General features: G+C 53.5%; 1 protein-coding gene across 5 annotated transcripts; it reads left to right on the top strand.

The window, feature by feature from the left end:
• Positions 1-52: 52 nt before the first annotated feature.
• Positions 53-20196, top strand: ZSWIM9 (zinc finger SWIM-type containing 9). 5 transcript variants are annotated; one of them, XM_036099731.2, is made up of 4 exons: positions 53-339; positions 1417-1689; positions 8446-8758; positions 17225-20196. In XM_036099731.2, the coding sequence occupies exons 2-4, from the start codon at positions 1427-1429 to the stop codon at positions 19403-19405; spliced, it is 2757 nt and encodes a 918-aa protein (XP_035955624.2). In that variant the 5' UTR covers positions 53-339; positions 1417-1426; the 3' UTR covers positions 19406-20196. The 5 variants fall into 5 exon arrangements, with proteins under 5 accessions (XP_035955624.2, XP_035955620.2, XP_035955595.2 ...); XM_036099727.2 differs by having other exon boundaries at positions 53-335; XM_036099702.2 differs by lacking the exon at positions 53-339 and adding an exon at positions 521-963.
• The last annotated feature ends 495 nt before the right edge of the window (positions 20197-20691 follow it).

The following is a 20691-nucleotide window of genomic DNA, read 5'->3' on the forward strand; positions in this document are numbered from 1 at the left end:
GGGGCCCGGGCGTCGTCCGCGCCGCCGCTGCCTCCCGGAGGACGCTGGGAGTTGTAGTCTCCCGGACGGGAGACTACTAGGAAAGGGGTGAAGTAGGGTGAGCCCTCCCGCAGGGCACTATGGGAAACGGTCCGCGCCTTCCCTCGCTCTGGGTGGGCGGGTGTAGCTGCGGGTCTGAGAAGTGACTGGCGGGGAAAGAGGGAGATTCGGTGGAAGACGCTGCGCGAGGCACGGCGGGAAGAGAGGCGGGAGGCCGCGCGGGGCATCCCGGGAGCAAGGGCCGGGCCTGGCCTCGGCGCGGAGCATTGTGGGAGGTGGACGCCGCTCCGGGGCGGGTAGGTGAGTGGGGAGGGGCGGGAAGGGTGCACATCTGGGGGAGGGGAGAGGCACAGCTGGGTGGGACAGCGGAGATGGGAGTGCCCGCGGCAGGAGGGGCTGGGAGGGCTTGGGGAGGCGGAAGCGGGTTGGGAGGGGCTGCACGGGGGCGGGGGGGGGGAGGCGCAGCTGGACGTGGGGGAGCATCTGGGGTGATGAAGCCCATCTGAGGACGAGGGGCCATGTCCAGAACCAGAATGCACATCTGGGGAGTACAATAGCTGCAAATGGGAGGAGGGAGCTACAGCTGGACTGGGGGGCGCGTCTGGGCAGGAGGTGGGCACAGACAAGTATTGGTGACACTTCTCAGAATTGGCCACAAGTGAATGAGGTACACACCTGTGGGCGAAAAGTACATATTGGATGTGAGAAGGACATCTGGATATGGGAGCCTCTCGGAGGCAGGGGCTACAGCTGGATGTGACGACCCATGGGGTCACATTGGGGCAACAGCTTTATATCGGAGACACATCCAGGGAGGAGGGAGCCACAGGTGCGTGAAGAATATGACTGGGGATGAGGGGTCCATGACTGGATGCGGGAGCACATCTGGACATGGAACATCTTTAGAAGGGGGCAAAGATGGATGTGAGTTACAGCCAAATGTAGACACATAGAAGGGGGGGTTTCATATGAATGGGGGCACTAGAGGTTATGGCCAAGTATAGGAGATATATCCGGAGAGGGGAGGAGGTCTTAGCTGGAAGTTGGGAACACATTGGAGGTGTCCACCACTGAACTTAAGGGTTATATTTTGGGAGAGGGACCCCAACTGTACCTAGGGGCACATCTACAGAGGGGGCCAGAGCTGAAATGAGGGATCAGGATGACAGGCTCCAGCTGTCCCAGGAATAATGCAGAAATGGGAGAAAGCCAAAGATGGAGTGTAGATTCATATCTAGATATTAACGGGGGTGCATCCCGCCCCGGGCCCCACCTAGAAAGAGGCACCAGGACCAAAGAGGCAGGCGGAAAATGGAGGAAGTGGGATACCCCTGGTGGGGATGGGTCTGATATCCACGTGACCTCCCTTCCACTCAGGCGCCCCAGGATGGAGTCCCCACCCAGCACCGCGGGGCAGGAGGAGCAGGAGCTGCGGGAGCGTGCCTTCTTCTCATGGGCCGAGTTCAGCCGCTTCTTCGACGCGTGGTGCCAGCAGCGGCTGGCACTCTTCTTCGTCAAGAGCTCCATGCACCTGGCGCGCTGCCGCTGGGCCAGTGCGCCCCCGCTCTACACACTCATCGACGTGCTCAAGTACAGCTACGTGCGGCTCGTGTGCAAGGACGTGCGCGCGCCCAGCCGGCCCACCGTGGGGTGCGTGAGCTGAGCCGTGCCCTGCTGGGGGGTGCTGGGGGGGAGGGGGAGGAGTAGGCAGAGAGCCCCCCACCAAGAGATGGGGAGGGAGAGATGCCTACCAAAACAGCTAAGTACACCTTGCAGAGAAGCCAAGACAGTCCCAGAGAAAGGCAGCCAGCCAGTGAGCTGGAAGGACAAAGGCATGCACAGTGAGTGACAGGGCGGGCTCCAATTACAGACTTTAATAGGGACTTAGAGAGAGGCAGAGAGTGAGATGGACACATTGAAGAAAGCCAAAAAAAAAAAAAAAAAAAGACAGAATATTGCAGAAACATGGAGACATGGAGCCAGAGACTCCAGCCAGAACCAGAAAAATGGGTGAGAGCCAGGTTTGGGACACCTACAAAGAGGTCAGAGACAGAGCTGCAAAGTAAACCACAGGACAAAGAGAGAAAGACCCATCTGTTGATTCAGTAAATACAGGGCCAGGTCCCACATGGGGGCTAAAGATACTTCATTGGGGTGAGAAGGTGTTGAGCAGGATAGACAAATCCCCTGCCCTCCTGGCATGTTCAGACTGAACAGGAAGGCTGACATTATATGAACAAGCTCACAAATAAGCTCCCTATAAGTGTAACACGACAAGGGGCAAGTGAAAAATCCATGAGAGAGCTAGGAGATACACCCAGCTGGCCAAGGAAGTTTTAATCGCGCCCCCCCCCCACCCCCAGTCTTAAACCAGAGCCCTCTCCATAAAATGTTCGGTTTCCGGCTTTTCTTGAAACATGGGAAGAGGCTGAGCCCACGTTCTTGTGTGGCAGACGGCCACTGCAGTTAGATGGGGCATTGGCGCTCAGGTTTGCCCCAGACCCCACCGCTCCCTGTTACCTCACACTTAGCCCTGCCACTTCCGTATTTCGCCTGCCTGGTCCCTATAGGTGCGCATGAGTTTCAGACCCTTGGTTGGAGAGCCATGGGCAAGTACGGGGCGCTTAAAATCAGGCTCTGCCTTCAGGCCGCTTGAGACCGGCCCCAGCACTTCCGGGGTGGGTGTCTTTGGGCAACAGACATCACATCTCTGAGTGGGGTTTCTCCTCTCTGAAATGGGGTTCTCGCAGAGCTGTTGGAAGGTTACCGTGAGACCAAGCACGGGGAGGCACTTCCCCAGTGCCTGGAATGTGGGGCGGCTGGGTAAATGACAGCTGTTCTGCAAGTCAAGAGCACAGACTCGGGAGCCGGCAGGCTCGCCTCAAGCCCCAGGCCTGCTGGGATTAGCCAGGGACACTGAGCAAGTGACATCACCTTTCTGGGTCTCAGTTTCCTGACTTGGAAAATGGAGGAAGTGATGGTAATGATCGATCCCAGGTTTTGTGAGGATTAAATGAGCTGATACATGCAAATCGCCCTTCGAACAGAGATTCTCACCGTAGTCACTGAAACATTTATTGAGAGGTTACTGTTCTTGGTAGTTTACTCCCTGCTTATCTAGAAACAGAGACTCAGAGGTCAGGAAGCAGAACAGGATCAAACACACACATCATCACAGAGAAATCTAGAACGTTTGAGCTTGTGAGCGGCTTAGGCCCAATCTGGACTCTCTCTTTGTTAACAAAACCCAATTCGAAGTAACAAACACTTATTGAGCACCTACTGTGTGCATGCTCTTTGCTGGGCATTTGGAGCCCGCTGCTCTTGAGCAGCTGAGAACCTAATAGAGGAGAAAAAGACCAAAAAAAAAAAAAAAATTGGAAATCAGGGCTCACAATTGTGAGAGAGAAGAAGTTAGAGAGTGGGAGGGAGGAGGGAAAAGAGGAGTGGTCAGCTCAGCTCCACCTGAGAGCTTACAGGGTGCTTCTGGAAGGCTTCCTGGAAGAGGTGACCAGTAAATGGAAACTTGAAGGATCCTCTTTGTTTATACATTTATATATGTATGTATTTGACTTAAACACATGGCACTTGCTATGTACAGGCACTGTCCCCAGTGCTCTGCAATTATCAGAGGGAGACAGGAGGGGCTGAGAGCAGGGGCAGCTCTGGGGTAGGATGATCCCTCCCGGGGCCTTGTGGGGGACAGACTGGAGGAGAGAGACGGGAGGCCAGCCAGGAGGCTGGGGCCAAGGGGCCTGAGAACACACCTCAGAGCTTTCTCCCTGGCCACTCCAGCCCCCTTCCCCAGACGTTGCCCTGCGACCTCCCCCAAATCACCATCCCGCCTCTTCCCCCTCCAGCTCCAGCCCTCTGCTCTGCACAACCCCCAGCCTCTCTCAGCGCTTCCCTCTCTAGAATGCACACACCAGCCTTTGAAAACACAAAGAGCTTGAGAACCTGAAAGATCAAGAAGAAATGGGTACATGGAGAGCAAAACAGCTCAAAGCGATGGTACTTTTAGAAGAAGAAAAATGGGGGAAATAGCAGGCTCGTTTTTATTAAGTGCTTACTGTCCACCAGCCCCTTGTCTAACTACTTTGCATAACGTAATCCTCTTCTGTACTCTCGATGAACCTACGAGGTAGTATTCTTATTAGCCCCAATTGCTACATGAGAAAATGAGCACAGAGAGGTTAAAGGACTTTCCCAAGATAACTCAGCTGCCGAGAGGGGGAAACCAGGATCAGGACCCACACAGTTTGACCACAAAGCCCATGTTTTTGGTCCCCTCTCTCTTCCCTCCCCTACCCCTCATCTTTATTTCAATCATAGATTATTGATATGAGAGTCAAATGTGGTCCTAGGTGCCATGCTGTTTGTCTATCCGAGAGCTTTGTTTCAAGCATCTGCTATGTGCAAGGGTGAATGTGTTTTTAGATCACGGGAGTTTCAGTGGAAGAGCACCCCATTCAGTGAAGAGCATGCATTACAGATGCGCATCCATCAGATCCTCACCCCAGTGTGTGATGAAATCTGCCTGGGGATGGTCAGAGAAGGCTTCTTGGAGGAGGTGACGCTGGTTCTGAGTTGTGAAGGAGGAATAGGAGCTAACTAGGGGAAAAGAAGGGAGAAGGATGTTTCATGAAGAAGGAAAGAACTGAGTAGGGTTGCTGGCAGTGGGAATGGGGAAACGTGGATGGTCTGATGAGTTTTAAGGCATGATAGGCAGGCCTGGGTGCTGAGTGGCCTGATGTAATGAGCGCAGTGGCTGGGTGCCTGGGGTTCCTACAGCGAGATTCTGTCATTCCTCATCATCTATTTACTGAGCGCCTCCCAGGGGCCAGGGACTGTTCTCAGTGCTGGGACCATAGCAGTAGGCAAAACAGATTCCTGCCCACATGGAGTTCACATGTAGAGGTGGGTGGCATTCTTCTCCCCAGCTGGGTGTAGAGAAATTGCAAAAATAGCGTGCTGAGGCCACAGTAGACAGTTATATGAGGTACAGGGACCCCAGAGGGGATGTGCTATTCTCTGGCAAGATGCACAGCTTCCCGGAGGTGTGGCCTCCCCTGAGTGGGGGCTTGTTCTAAGGGCTGAACCAAAAGAGTCAGCCAAAAGAGGCCAGACCAGAGAGTTTCACAAGAGCCCGCGAGTTAGCCAGGGGAAACGTGTCAGGTAGAGCCCTGTGAATGGGCCACAGTTTTGGTAAATCAAAAATGGCTGCATGTCGGAAATGTCTTTTGGTTCCACCTAACACCTCTAGGGTGGCTCCACATTTGTATTTTATTTATAATGATTTGGAGACTTAGACTTTTTTCTAATTTCACGTTATTTTTGTTGCTTTAAATAAGGCAAAAAGTCTCAAGCTTTTTATGTAGATTTAAAAAATCTAGCAGACTCCTGGTTTTCCTTTACCTCCTGCATGGAGCAGAAAAGGCACGTGTAAAGGATCCCCTTCTGGTTTAACGAAGACAGTTCTTAAGTATTTATACTGGAGAGTGTCGGGGTGGGTTCTGGGGAGGCTCACCCTTCTCTGGGGCCATTTGGAAACAATTTAGGAGCATTTTAGGGCATGCTACTCATTTACTGCCTGTGAGTCACCCTTCCTAATTACTTGCCAAGCCCTGGACAATCTATGTTACAAGGGCTGACAAGCTGTGAGGACCTTGGGCCAAATCCACCCTGCAGCTGTGTTTTGGTTTTTTGTTTGTTTGTTTTAAGATTTTATTTTATTTATTTGACAGAGAGAGACACAGCAAGAGAGGGAACACAAGCAGGGGGGAGTGGGAGAGGGAGAAGCAGGCTTCCCGCAGAGCAGGGAGCCCGATGCGGGGCTCGATCCCAGGACCCTGGGATCATGACCTGAGCTGAAGGCAGACGCTTAACGACTGAGCCACCCAGGCGCCCCTGCAGCTGTGTTTTGTAAATAAAGTTTTATTGGAACACAGCCAGGCCCATGCATTGACATACCATCTATGGCTGTTTTCACAGTATAGCAACAGAGTCTGTTTACCGTCTGTCCTTTTGCAGAAAAAGAGTGCCAATCCCTGCTCTATGAACATAAGCCTCCTACGCAAAATGCCAATATCATTCCTCATGGAGAAACACGGAACCTCCTTTCAGAAAGCAGATGTCAATAATAAGTATTATTATCATGGAAATGCACCCTGATTCCCCCCCCCCCATTCTCTTTCATTTTTTACAATGCTGGTTGTAGCTCCCTGATCGATTTCAGCTAATGGGTGGGCCATGCCCTGCAGCTTCAGGGCCTCTGTCCTAGACGGGCTCTTGCTCACACACAGACAGATAAAAGAGTTGGGTGTCATCAAAGCGTTGTTTGTAAAAAGGGAGGAGAGGAGACAACATGCAGTTGGCAGAGGGGGCACCTGGCTGGCTCAGTCGGTTGAGCATGCGACTTTTGATCTCGGGGTTGTGAGTTCGAGCTCCACCTTGGCTATAGAGATGAGTTAAATAAAATCTTAAAAAAAGAAAAAAAATCACCATACAGTTGGCAGAGTTGCGAGTGGCGTATCAGGCAGCAAAAGGAATGAACCAATGCTGAAAAGCTGATGAGTGAGAAAGCAAGTTGCCAAGAGTATATAGAGAGAGTGGGGTTAGTTTCCCATTGCGATTGTAACAAAGTATCACAAATGTGGTGGCTTAAAACAATGCAAATGGGTGATCTTAGAGCTCTGAGGGTCATCAGTCCAGCACCAGTCTCAGGGGGCTAAAATCGAGGTGTCTGCAAGGCTGGTTCCTCCTGGAGGCTCTAAGGGAGAATCTTCTAGAGGCGCCGGCATTCCTGGCTTGCAGCCTCTCCCAGGCTTGCTGCCCCTCCAGCAGAGAAGCATCTTTCTCTCTCTCTGACTTTGACTTGCCTCTCTGGCTTCTTGCTTCTGTCTTCCCCTTATAAGGACTCTTGGGGGTACACTGAGCCCACCTGGATAATCCAGGATCATCTCGTCTCAAGACCCTTAATTTAATCATATCTGCAAAGTCCCTTTTGCAGTGCACGGCAATGTTTGCCCAGCTCCAGCAACTAGGACGTGAACATCCTTGAGGGGCTCTTCTGCCTACCATATGCTAGAAAGAAAAAGTTTCCTAAGTAAACTTTTTAAAAGCGTAACACACATGAAGAAAAGCACACGCATCGTAATGTATGCAACTCAGTGAATTTCCCCCAAACAAAATGCCCATGTAACCAATACCCAGAACAAGGGAATACACGTGCCCAGTGCCAACCTCCCCATAGTGTTAACCACTCAAGGGTAACCACTCCCCGGTCTCCTAACAGCAGAGGCTACCTTTGCCTCTTATGGAACTTGCGATAAACCCGACACGCGGTGGCTTGTCATCTTTCACACAGCGGATCTGCGAGATCCGACCACGTTGCTGGCAATAGTAATGGCTTGTCCATTCTTACTGTTGGTCAGGGTCATATTTGAGGATATAGCCTTACTTATTTTCCTGCCCTCCTGGTGGATGTCAGGTTGTTTCAAATACCTGGCTGATACGAACAGGGCTGCTGTGAACATTCTAGTACAATCTTTGGGTGCCCATCTTCAGGCATTTGTCTTGAGTGGAAATACTGGGTCACGGGGAGACACGTGATCCGCATTAACAGATACTGTCACACGGTGACAAGTGACAAGTAAACTCCGATCGACGAGAAGTTAAGTGTTGCGCTTTCTCCGCATCCTGGTCTGTGCTTTTATTTGGTCATTCTGGCGGTGGGTAGTGGCATTTCCTGGGGCTTTTCATTCGTATTCGCTAGATGACTGATGAGTTTGAGCACCTTTCCGTGTATACGAACTTTTAAAACCTGGGAACCTACCTTCCACTGTTTATGGGTACCCAAAAACACACAGGAAAGGCTAGATACCCAATTTGGGAAGTGGCTCCTTTGGGGGACCGAGGAGGACTTTGGGGGGACAGAGTCCCCAGAGGCCCTCAACTTGCCATGCTGGTCTTGCTAAATGTGAAGTGGATACAGGAGTCTCTGAAGTGTTTTATTTCTTACAGTTGTTTGAGGTAAATAAAATATCCCTTCGCTTTTGATAGAGACGGGGCGGTAGGCACAGAGGGGCAGCCAACACGGGGGCTGGCTACGTTGCAGACACGGTTAAGTGCTGTCCATACATCAACTCTTTCAATCCTCACAACAACCCCAGGAGAAAGGTCTGGTGCCGATGATCTCCCTTTCAACATAGGAGGAAACTGAGGCACAGAGGCTTGAAGGGACTTGCCCAAGGTCACGCAGCTGACAGATTCGGAAGGCCCTCTCTCTTCTCGATGCTTGCAACAGTCCTTAATTTTAGAGAAAATAATAATTAAAGAGGAGAGAGAGAGAGAAGGAGGACGAGGGCAGAGGGTGATGTGACGGCGGCGGTGGTCGTTCTCCCGCAGGCCCCCCCAGCCCGGCTGCCCGGCCTTCATCATCGTCAAGCTGAGCCCGCTGCGGGACCGCCTCGTGGTGACGGAGTGCCAGCTGACCCACTCGCACCCGGCCTGCCCGCTCGAGTTCGCCTACTACTTCCGCCCGGGCCACCTGCTGGCCAACGCCTGCCTGCCGGTGCGCACCACCAACAAGATCTCCAAGCAGTTCGTGGCGCCGGCCGACGTGCACCGCCTGCTCTCCTACTGCAAGGGCCGCGACCACGGCGTCCTGGACGCCCTGCACGTGCTCGAGGGGCTCTTCCGCACCGACCCCGAGGCCAAGGTGGGGTCTCGGGAGAGGCAGGCGGGGGCGGGGGAGAGCCACGCCCGAGCCTCACGGGTCATTCATTCACGCGTTCATTCATCCGCCCACTCATCCATTCGCTCCTTTCATCCTTCCCCCTCCCCCGCATTCGGTCATTCACTAAGTGCCCACTGCGGCCTGGAGGGGGCCGCAGCCTGCCAGACACCCGTGGTCCCCGCCCGCAGGGACCCATTGGGGGTGCTGCACCGCCCGGTAGGGTAGCCCCTGGCCACACGTGACTGTTGAGCACTTGCAATGTGGCCAGTAGGACCGAGGAACCGAATTTTAAATTTTATTTCACCTTAACTCATTGAAATTTAAAGAGCCACTCCTGGCTATTGGCTACCTCGCAGAGGAAGCTGCTAGAATCACCTTGCAGTTGTAGTGGGGGAAACCAACAAGAGACAGACACACCCAACTGTGATAAAATGTCAGGAGGGTTGGGGCGAGGAAGAAGAGGTGACAGAAAGTGCCATTTAGAAAAACCGAACCACACATATAGAAAATGCGCAGATGAGAAGTGCATAGTTGGAGGAATGTCCACAAAGTGAAAACAGCCCTTCCCCACCACCCCGATCAAGACTCAGAAGAGAGGGCCACCTTTGTCACCTAAGGAGATGGAGTGAGGAGTAGTGCCAAGGAGAATAGGGTGAGGACATGGAGAGGGAGAGTTAGTTGTAAGGGTGCTATTTTATTTTTTTTAAAAGATGTTACTTATTTATGAGAGAGAGTGAGAGAGCACAAGCCGGGGGGGAGAGGCAGAGGGAGAGGGAGACGCAGGTTTCCTGCTGAGCGGGGGACCCAATGCGAGACTCGATCCCAGGACCCTGGGATCATGACCTGAGCCGGTGGCAGATGCTCAATCAACTGAGCCACCCAGGTGCCCCTGTAAGGGTGCTATTTTAATTTGAGTGGTCAGGGAAGATCTCTCTAAGGAAATGCTGGTGAAGCAGAGGAGGCAGAATGGAGGCAGGAGACCCCCATTCTATCTTCAGAGGGACAGGAGTTCCAGGCAGAAGGAATAGCCAATGCAAAGGTTCAGAGGCTGGAGCACTCCCACTGTTCCTCCAAGAGGAATCTTTCTGCTGCTTTCATCCAACTTCAGAGCTGGGGTGGATGTGCAGGGAGGAAGTGGAGGGAGGGGAGAAACTAGGTTCTCCCCCTGGCTGTGCTTTTCTCTTATGTATGGAAGAATCCCAACCCAGGGTAGTGGTGCAGTGTGAACCCACTCTCCAGAATCAGGTCCAGAGCACTCCCCCCACCTCCATCTCATGCTCAGGAACCAGCCGTGATTCAAGCCACCAACACAAACCCAGGCCTCTATCCACACATCATATCGATAATTTTAGTTCACGTTATCAAGCACTGCCTACGTGCCAAGCACTACCCTAAGTGCTTTGCGTGTTATAATTCATTTAAATCGCACCAAAGCATGTTGAGGAAGGAGGCCACCATTCTCCCTTCCATTTTATAGACAAGGAAACTGAAGCACAGAGAGGTCAAGGAATTGGCCTGGGGTCACACAGCTACTTAATGATGGAGCTGGACTTCAGACCTACACAGTCTGGATCCAGGGCCGTGCTCTTCACTGCTCGGCTATTCCCCAGTTTAGAAATGAGGCTCGGGCCCCTTCCCATCAGGGCTAGCCTCCGGAGAGCTGAGGGTCCCACCCAAGTCAGTTTACTGCTCTGTAAAACGGGGGTACACACATCACTGGTCTTCGCTGAGCTATTCAGTTCTCCACTGTCCACCGTCAAATAAATAAGCCTTGGCTGTCTTCCCTGCAGACACCTATGTAGGGCTGCCCCCGTGAGAAGCCGCTCATCGACAAACAAAAGCCTTCAAGGTCAAGGGATTGTCCTTTTAACTTCCAGTTTGGAGGCTGCCATAGAATCCAGGCTAAACCAAGGTTGCCTCCTGGGTCCGTCTTTGGGTCCACCTTAATCCTTTTAAAGGAAACAAGGAAGGAGTTCCTGAACATCAAGAGAGAGACAAGTGAAAGGATTATTCCTTTTTTTTTTCAACATTTAAATTTTGACTTTTTGAATATGTAACACGTTCACATCCTTCTAAATCCAAAAGGTACAAAGGTTCAAAAGGTGAAAAGTCCCCTTGTCACCTCCTGTCCCCCAGGTCCCCTCCTCAGAGGCCACCAGAGTATCTGTTCTTCATACATCTTTCTATTCTATGGCTCTGGGCTACCGGGGGGAACTTTCTATGATGATAGAAATGATCTGTGTCCCCTGGACTCATGTGGCTATCAAGCGTTCACAATGTGGCCAATATGATGGAGAAACTGGATTTTTAATTTAATTTAATTAATTGCAATTTAAACAGCAGCTGGCTTCATACTGAACAGCCCCACCCCATAGGTATACAGGGAAATTTGTCTTTCATTTTCATTTTATTTCCACTTGCTCCCTCCTCCAGCATATTAGACGTACTTTTTTTTTTTTGCATCTTGCTTTAGATGTTGGGGCTGGCCACATGTCAGCATCTTTCGTTTCTTCCTCTGGGGCTGGTCATCTTTAACTTCTTGCCTGCGGGGGTAAAGGCCAGGCTGCCAGCTTCTGGGAGCCACATGGGGGAAGAGCGCTGGGGACCTGGCTTTGGGGCAGCAAGATGCATGGACACCCTGTCCCTCATCAGATGGACCCGTTGTCCCCAAGGCCAGCAGTCCTTCCTTTTTTTTTAAGATTTTTATTTATTTATTTGAGAGAGAGAGAACATGCCCATGAGCATTGCAGAGGGGCAGAGGGAGAAGCAAGTTCTCCGCTGAGCAGGGAGCCCAATGCGGGACTCGATCCCAGGACCCTGGGATCATGACCTGAGCCAAAGGCAGACGCTTAACCGACTGAGCTACCCAGGTTCCCCGGCCAGTGGCCCTTTCTGTTCTACCCTTTTCACAGAATAAACCTCCAGCCACCTGGGAGTGAGAGGAAACTTGACCTTAGAGGTCTACCTGCTTCTTAAACAGCCATCGACTTGTCTATTTTAACCTCCCCGCACTGCCTAGCGCTGCCAATTCCTTTTGAAGATGCTACTATCTGTCCTCAGCATTTTGCAGTTGCTGGCTCAGGAATCATGGGGCTCAGGGTTTGGCTTTTGTTTTGCAGGGGTGGGGGGTGGGGAGTGGCCATCTTGTCCAAATGCTTGCCGGCTTCCCAAATTTGGTTCCTGTTGTCTCCTTTCCTATTGCTCCTGTCTTAAAAAAAAAAAAGTCCTTTTCTATGGAAACCTCTACTTGAGGTTCAGGGAAGATAAAGTTAGAGTCTGGCCAACCTGTCACCTTTACGTGGCAGTTTCGGGTGGCTCTTTTCAGTCATGAGATATATTGAACGAGTTCTGTATTATTACTATGTTAGGATAATAATTCTTTATCTGGTCCCAAGACGAGGCTAAGCAACAACCAGATATTATGCTCTCTGCTTCCCAGCAGTCTCATGTAGGAGGGATGACTTTGTTTTTTGGTTTGGTTTGGGTGTTTTGGTTTTTGGGGTTTTTTTGTAGTTGTTGTTTTGTTTTTGTTTGTTTCTGTTTTGGAGGGGTTACTTTGAAAACCTGAATACCTGGGACCCCCTGAGTGTCGGTGACCCACTTGGTCCTGGGAGGGGGTCCAACAAGACTAGTGTACCCAAAGGCCACTGCCACAGTTTGTGGGCAAGACTGAGTAGCTGCTTCAATGAGGGAGGTGTTAAGACCTTTTATAATCTGCCCCGAGGCTGCGATGATGTGCTGCGGTGTTAGTTACATCTCCATCGCCTCGTTTGTGGCAGGCTCTAGGGTAATCGGCAAGCTTTCTGGGCAGAGATGGAGCTTGCACAGAGATGTTGGACCTTCTGTCATGGGTGTGCTTTGCCTTCTGAGAAGGAGGACCGTTGATCTGAGAGTGCCACTTTTATGAATAGTGAAAGGTAAACTGGTACAGTCACAGTGGAGGGCAACTGGGCAATGTCTATCAAAATGAGCACTTGGGCCCCTCTCCCACTGCTGGGAATTTATGCTGCACAGGTGCGGGTGACTTAGAAGGTTAATAACCTATTTTCTGGGTCCTAGAGTAACAGCTAGAAACTGGTTTTATTTATCTTGTGAGGTGCTAAGAGCTTTCTCTACATTCCAGCTGTGCCGTTTACTGGCCGTGGGACATCCAACAAGGTGCGACAAGTTACTTCTCCAAGCCTTAGTTTGTTCGTCCGTAGAATGGGGATAAGAATAGGTACTACTTCATAGGGTTGTTGTGGGAGGATTAAGTGGGTGTATGTGCGTGTCTGTGTGAAAACAGTTAAGTAGGAAGCCCTGTAAGGGTAGCTATTTAGGTATTATTTTTATTCCCTCAAGTTTTTCTTCGGGTCAGTCTGGAGAATAGTACCGTTCCGATCACATGGAAACAGGGGTGTGGATGGAGAGCGTTTCGTGGCGTGGTTTCTGATGTTCACATTTGTGGAATCCACCATCTGTGGTTGACGCATCCCAGTGTCACCGATTCGTGTGTCTGAGGTGACACCTGCCCTCAGGTGAGCCCTCATATCTGCCAGCCACCCGCCCTTGAATCAGGCCTGTGGGATCACTTTCGTGAAGGCCAAGGGGGTATAGCGGTCAGGAGCGCGGACTCCAGGCCCAAGCGGCCATGGGTTCGAATTCCAGCCCTGCCGCTTACTACCTGCGAGTGTACGCCTCTCAGCTGAAGGTTGTGCGACTGGACTGTTCCTGGAGCCTCAGCCAGTCCAACAGGGCAGGACTCAGGCCTGCCTCCGTCCCTCTTCTCTCTTCAAGGTCACACACAGTGGCCCACAAGAGGCTCTCAGTCAACGCTGCTTAATGAACCAATGGCTGGGCAAGAAAAGCTTCCGTGCCCTCTTTAGAAAGAAAACCCCAGGTCAGAAATCGAAATTATCCCTTAAAGAATGGAAGTCGGCTTCTAACTCATCAAGGGCTTGCCTGCTCTGGAAAAGTCTCGAGCCACATACATTTTGCTGTATTTCCTTTTCCTACTCCTGACTCCCCAGAAGAAACAGACGCGAACGCAAGACTATAGAAACGTGTCACTCTTTTTGTTATACTTAGGACAACTTTTATCTTGGCGGTAATTTCTCCACTAGTGCTGTCTGAAGGAACTTTCTGTGATGGTGCCAATGTCCTGTATATGTGGCATTCAGGAGACGAGTCTCTAGCCCCGTGTGAAATAGGACTAGTGTGACCGATGAACTGAATTTTTCTAGGTTGTCAAATATTAATTAATTTAAATGTAAAGATGGGATGCCTGGGTGGCTCAGTTGGTTAACCGTCTGCCTTCGGCTCAGGTTGTGATCCCAGGGTCCTGGGATCGAGCCCCGCATCAGGCTCCCTGCTCAGCGGGGAGCCCGCCTCTCCCTCTGCCCCTCCCCCTGCTTGTGCGTGCGCTCTCTCTCTCTCCGACAAATAAATAAAATCTTTTTAAAAAATTTAAACGTAAATAGCTACATGGGGCTAAGGCGACCAGTTTGGACAGAGCAGTTCTAGATTGAGACATTTGCAGAGATAAATTGTAAAGTAATCGTAGGTGTAAAAATTCATGATGGTTGGAAAAAAATCGTAGTGGGGTAGTAACTAATCCAGCGGTAGGTTTTCTAGGCTTTTTCATAAAATATAGTGAATTCTAATACGAGTTAAGATGCTGAATATAGAATTTCTGGGGCGGGAAAGCAATTTACTTGTTTTTTTGGAACTCTACTAGTCCTTTCTTTTTTTTTAGAGGATTTTTTTTCTTTCCCCTTGAAAGCTGAGAATGATGCAGTGCTTTTTTTTTTCCTTAAGATTTATTGATTCATTTTAAAGAGAAAGAGCATGAGAGAGTGCAAGCAGGGGAAAGGGCAAAGGGAGAGGGAGAATCTCCATCAGACTCCCCACTAAGCGGGGAGACTTACGCGGGGCTCAAGCTCACAACCCCGAGATCATGACCTGAGCCAAAATCAAGAGTCGGACGCTTAGCCGACTGAGCCACCCAGGTGCTCCGATGCAGTGCTTTTTAACCATCTGGTAGGATGAGGTTGGATGATGGCAGAATGGTTTGTGGCGAGATCCGTGCTTACATGATCCAGATCCTGCTTGTGCAGCTGGGGGCCAGCCCTGACAGGGATCAGCAGGAGGAGTCCGATCGCCACCTGCCTGCCCCATTCAGTGGTTTTCATGCCTGATGATGCCAGAGTGGCTGAGGTCAAGGAGGACGAGAGGGACAGAAGATGAGGTCCAAGGGCCTGATCGCCCAGCCCACAGCGTGGTGGGAAATCTGGGTGGTCCTTGAAGTGGGATGCGAAGTCCCAGGAGAGGAAAGGTTTTCAACCAGGGGAGGGGGTGATCTGACCATAAGTTTTGAAAATGAAATGGAGATGGGGCTGGTTGGGGGGCAGTGGGAATCAAGTGTGGCTCTGGGCTGCCAATCTCCAGGGACACTGGAGACGTCCCACGGGCCATGTTCCTGCCGAGGCAGTTCAGTAGATGGATCTAGAGCCTGGAGATACAGAACTGGGAGTCATCAGCTGAGAGATGAGGAAGGCCGTGTGACCAGATGAGATCACCTTGGCAGCGCCTACAGAGAGGAAAGAGAAGAGAAGCCAGGACGGGCTCTGCGGCTCAGCAACATTTAGAAGCGGAGCAGGGGTGGAAGAGGACAAGCAAAGGATACCACATGGGAGATGCCTGGGAGGAAGGAAGACAGCCAGGAGTTTCCAGGGAGACAGAAGCCAAGAGAGATCAAAAAGGGGGCAGGCTCCCTGTACTCAGTGCTGCTGAGAGATAAGCAAGACAGAAATAATAGCGGGATCAGATACGCACCAAGCTTTGGACACAAATGATCTCATTTTAGCCTCTCCATGGCCGTGGTCGATAGACATTACCTCAATTTTGCAGCCAAGGAAAGTGAGACTCAGGCCAGGGTCCCCACAGCTAGTAAGAGACAAAGTGAAGATTCAAAATTAGACTCTTCCCTGGACTCCAGAGACATGGCGAGGGGATATTGCCACACACTGATGCATCGAGCCGTGTATCGAGCCGTGACTATGGGCACCATTCCAAACATTGGGAATGCAAAACACAACATCCCTAACCTTGTGGCGCTTCCATTTTAGGAAGGGCAAACAGACGATAAGCAAATCAGCAAATAAAGAGGTGACATGCTCCAGGGTGGTCAAGTGCCATGGCCAACAGTGGCTAGAGAGAGCTGGGCTATTTGCTTAGAAGCGATGGTCAGGGCAGATCTTTATGAGGACATGATCTTTGAGCAGGGGTGATAATGATAGTAATGATGAACGCTTTGAGAGCACTTACTATTGGTTGAACATTAATATATTTGTGCCAGGCAGCCAGGAGTTTCCAGGGTGACAGAAGCCAAGAGGGATCAAAAAGGGGGCATTAAGATGCTTTAATGCATTTTGTCCTTCCAGTCACAGAGATACTCTCTCTTCATTTTACAGATGGGGTGGAGGTCAGGGAAGTCGCCGGAAGCCACACGGCCAGGGTCTCAGCCCAGGCAGTCTGGCTTTAGACCCTAAGCTGGACCTGACCTTCCGAGCATGAAGGAATGAATTTTCAGTTCCTAGAAGGGGAAATTGGAGGAACAAGGGGGTTAAGGAGGAAACTGAGGCTCAGAGAGGTTAAGTCACAAGGTTCGAGAGTGGTGGGGACGGGACTCAAACCCAGACGATCTGGCTTCAAAGTCCTTAGTGCTAGACCAGTGGCTCTCAAACTGGAGCGCGCGTGGGAATCCCCGGAGGGCTTGTCAGAGCGCCGATTGTGGGGCCCTCAGAGTTCGGGTTCCCAGACTCGACAGGTCTGGGAAGGCCTAAGAATATCCATTTCTTTTTTTTCTTTTTTTAAGATCTCATTTATTTATTTGACAGAGAGAGAGATAGCGAGAGCAGGAACACAAGCAGGGGGAGTGGGAGAGGGAGAAGCAGGCTTCCCGCTGAACAGGGAGCCCGATGTGGGACTCGATCCCAGGACCCTGGGATCATGACCTGAGCCAAAGGCAGACGCTTAACGACTGAGCCACCCAGGCGCCCAGAATATGCATTTCTGTCAAGATCCCAGCAGGTGATGTTGCCGCTTCAAGGCCTACACTTTGCGACTTTTGCTCTAGCCCGCCTCTCAGCGCATGAAGGAATGAACACCCAGTTCCCAGTAGGTACAGCGAGGCTCAGAGAGTCTGTCCCGCGTGCAGAAATCACACAGCTATTAGACGGTGGTGCCGGATCCCACACGCGGGCGATCGGCCTCCGGAGGTCGCGTTTTTAAACCATTCCCCGGCACTGCCTCCTGCCGGGCGGAAGAATGGGGGCACGCGGGAATGAACGGATTCCCACTGCCCCCCGTGGGGGTGGGGGGGGGACCCGAGATCCGGGAGCCGCCGAGCATCCCCCGGCGTCCCCTGACCTCTTTCCCTGCCTCCCCCTCCGCCCCCCCCGCCCGCAGGTGAAGCTGGTGTTCGTGGAGGACCAGGCGGTGGTGGAGACGGTGTTCTTCCTGACGTCGCGCACGCGGGCGCTGCTGCGGCGCTTCCCGCGCATGCTCCTGGTGGACCGGCTGCCGGGGCTGCAGGGCGCGCTCGACCTGCTGGCCGTGCTGTGCGTGGACGGCGCGGGCCGCGCGCGCCAGGCCGCCTGCTGCGTGGCGCGCCCGGGCACGCCGAGCCTGCTGCGCTTCGCGCTGGCCTCGCTGCTGCAGAGCGCGCCCGACGTCAAGGGCCGCGTGCGCTGCCTGACGGCCGGGCCCGAGGTGGCGGCGCAGCTGCCCGCCGTGCGCCAGCTGCTGCCGGGCGCGCGCGTGCAGATCTGCCGCGCGCAGGGCCTCGAGACGCTCTTCAGCAAGGCGCAGGAGCTGGGCGGCGCCGGCCGCGAGGACCCGGGCCTGTGGCCGCGCCTGTGCCGCCTGGCCGGCGCCGCGTCGCCCGCCGCCTACGCCGAGGCGCTGGCCGAGCTGCGCGCGCACGGCCCGGCCGCCTTCGTCGACTACTTCGAGCGCAACTGGGCCCCGCGCCGCGACATGTGGGTGCGCTTCCGAGCCTTCGAGGCGGCCCGGGACCTGGACGCGTGCGCCCTGGTGCGCGGCCACCGCCGGCGCCTGCTGCGCCGCCTGAGCCCGTCGCGCAGCGTGGCGCAGTGCCTCCGCGACCTGGTGGCCATGCAGTGGGCCGACGCGGCCGGGGAGGCGGCGCCCGACGGCGCGGACGGTGGGGGGCCGTGGCCGGAGGGCGAGCCGGGGAGGGGAGCCCACGTGGAGGAGAGGGTGAAGGGCCTGGAGAGCGGGGACTGGGGAGGGGCCCCGAAAGAAGGAAGTGTTCGGAGAGGCGCCCAGTTGGAGAAGGAGTGGCCCCGAGGTTTGGAGGCCAGAGAGCGGGGAGGGGCTCAGTTAGAAAGTGAGACGGGGAGAGGGCTGCAGATCCAAGACTGGAGAGAGGTCCAGTTGGAGAAGCAGAAAGCGAGAGGGCTCGAAGAGAGCGTTTGGAGAGGGTCCCAGCTGGAGAACGAGCCGTGGAGAGGACCGGAGATCAGAGACTGGAGGGGGGCCCTGTTGGAGGGTGAGAAAGATAAGGGACCGGAAGGTTATGTCCGGAGAGGCGCCCGGCTGGAGGACCACGGGCTGAGAGGATTGGAAGGGTATACCTGGAGGACGGCCCAGCTGGAGGATCGAAGGATTAGGGTGCTGGAGACCACAGACCGGAAGGGGACCCCGTTGGATTCTGAGAGGGCCAGGAGTCTTGAAGGGAGCCCCTGGAGGGGGGCCCAGCTGCATGATGAGAGGGCACGTGGGCTGAAAACCAGAGAGTGGAAGGGGCCTCAGGTGGAAGCTGAGAAGGGAAGGGGGTTGGAGGTCAGGAACTGGAGGGGGCGCCATTTGGAGAAGCCCAGGGAGTTGGTCCCTGAGAATGGAGACCAAAGGGGACCCCAGTGGGGAGATGAGAGGCAGAGAGGGCCAGAGATTGGAGAAGAGAGAGGAGTGAGTTTGGGGGTCAAAAGAAGAAGGGACCTGGAGGATGTAGTTCTGGTCCAGCTGGGGGACACAAGGATGACAGGCCTGGAGAATGGAGAGGGAGCCCCATCTGTAGGCCCCAAGAGCAGAGGAGGACAAGGGATGGAATGTGGGGGCACAGGAGGGAGGTGTCTAGGGCTGGGGAACGGGGTCATGTGTGGCACCCCGGTGGCGACAGTGTTTGAGGGTGATCTAGAATGGGCAGGGACAAGGAGAGTCTACCTGGCCACTGGGGAGAGCCTGCAGGAAGGGGGTGAAGAAGAAGGTCCAAGGGAACCGAAGAGGCCTTGCTGCCCCTCGGCAGAGGAAGAGGTGGACTGGGAGCCCCTGGCCAAGTTCCGGGCAGCCTGCGGGCCAGAGCTGGCAGACTTGGTGGCCGAAGAGCTGGCCTTTGCCAGGCAGCACGGTACCCGGGGTTTCCGCTGGACTGGAGCTGGGTTTGCCCTTAAGGATGGCACCTCGGACTTCTTCCTGGACAGGGCTCTGACCCGCTGCAGCTGCTCCATCCACGCCGCCCGGCGTCTGCCCTGCCGACACCTCTTTGCAGCACGCCTCCTCACCGGGGCAGCCTTATTCCACATGGACCTGCTCAGGGATTGCTGGGGGAGAGCCCCAGAGCCCTGACCCTTCAGGTCCCTGCCTGCCACCCTCCGCTGCGAGGGCAGGAGGGCATTCTTCGATCCCAAAGATAATAGGGCTGAGGCCAAGGAGGCCACCCCAGTCCCTCTGGCTACCTCCTGTGTCATCCAGGGACCTCACCTTGGCCGTTTACCTCTCTGGGTGTGAAGGGGGGCTGACAATGGTCTCCGAGGTCCTGGAGCCACAGTGTGGAAGATGGTGGTGGCCAGGATGGCTTCTGAGGGCTTCCCTCAGGAGAGGAAATGTGTGATGAGACGGGGGCAGAAGGAAGGAGGCTACAAAGCTGGGGGAGGGGAAGACACCAGGACATGGGGAGAGCCCAGGCAGGAACAGATGGTCACTCCAGAGAGTGCAGGGGTGAAGGAGAAAAGCAAGGGGGACTGTAGGAGGACAAGTGGGGGGTGGGGGGAGGAGAGAAACTAGCAGGGAGATAAGCAGAGGAGAGAGGACAAGAGGAGAGGCAGAAATGGGGAAAAGCAGAAGGAGGCAGGGGAGAAGGAGGCCAGGGTGGAGGACAGAGGAAAAAAAAAAAAAGGACACACGGAAAGGAAAGGTATGGGAGATGGGGAGAGAAGGAACAAGAGGGGAGTGATTTGAGAGTCTCTAAAGCCCGGAGGCTTGGATCCCCTTGACCTTCTGGTTGGTCATTCCCAGAAGAGACTGAATGAGAGGGGGGTCTGGTGGGATGGGCTGGAGGCTCTCCAGTGGGAGAGGGGAACAGTCTGGACTATTGTGCTTCAAGACTGGAATAAAACAGTATTATTTTGGTTTCTGCACTGAGTTCCTGGCTTTTCGGGGAGAGGGGGGAGGCCTAGACTTGGAGAGAACCTGAGGTGCTCCAACATTTCTTCTTCCATTCTATCAATAAGACTTCCTGGGGCCAGATGGAATGGAGGGGCCAAAAGAATCCATCTCCCCCCAACAGCCCTCTTCCTCCCTCATCTGGACCAGTATGCCAGCGTGGCAAATGAGTAGTCTGGGCCAATCTCAGCCACTGTACCAGTGAATGGTTTAAGAACGGGCGTGTGACCCAATCCTGGCCAATGGGTCTGCTCAGGGTGGGGGGCTTCTAAACATGCTCTCAATCCTAAGAAGCCCCAGAATGAGATGGTCAGGCCTAGACCTGCTTGGGAGCATCTTGATAGAGCGTGAGAATGAAGCCAGTGCTGAGGGTGGCAGAGCTAAGAGATGCCCTCTATGATCACCCCGAACACCCTGGGAGGTGGGCATGGCACCCGTTTCCTAGCTATGGAAATTAAGTCGGAGAGATT

This window comes from Halichoerus grypus, chromosome 15 (assembly GCF_964656455.1).
Source record: "Halichoerus grypus chromosome 15, mHalGry1.hap1.1, whole genome shotgun sequence".
Classification (NCBI taxonomy): domain Eukaryota; kingdom Metazoa; phylum Chordata; class Mammalia; order Carnivora; family Phocidae; genus Halichoerus; species Halichoerus grypus.

Bases quoted from the DNA above. Each gene is read 5' to 3' on its own strand.
- ZSWIM9 (XM_078062815.1), top strand. From the start codon at position 702: ATGAGGTACACACCTGTGGGCGAAAAGTACATATTGGATGTGAGAAGG. The intron at 869-1,416 runs GTGCGTGAAGAA...CCTTCCACTCAG, and splicing joins CAGGGAGGAGGGAGCCACAG to GCGCCCCAGGATGGAGTCCC. The intron at 1,690-8,445 runs GTGCGTGAGCTG...GTTCTCCCGCAG, and splicing joins CCCAGCCGGCCCACCGTGGG to GCCCCCCCAGCCCGGCTGCC.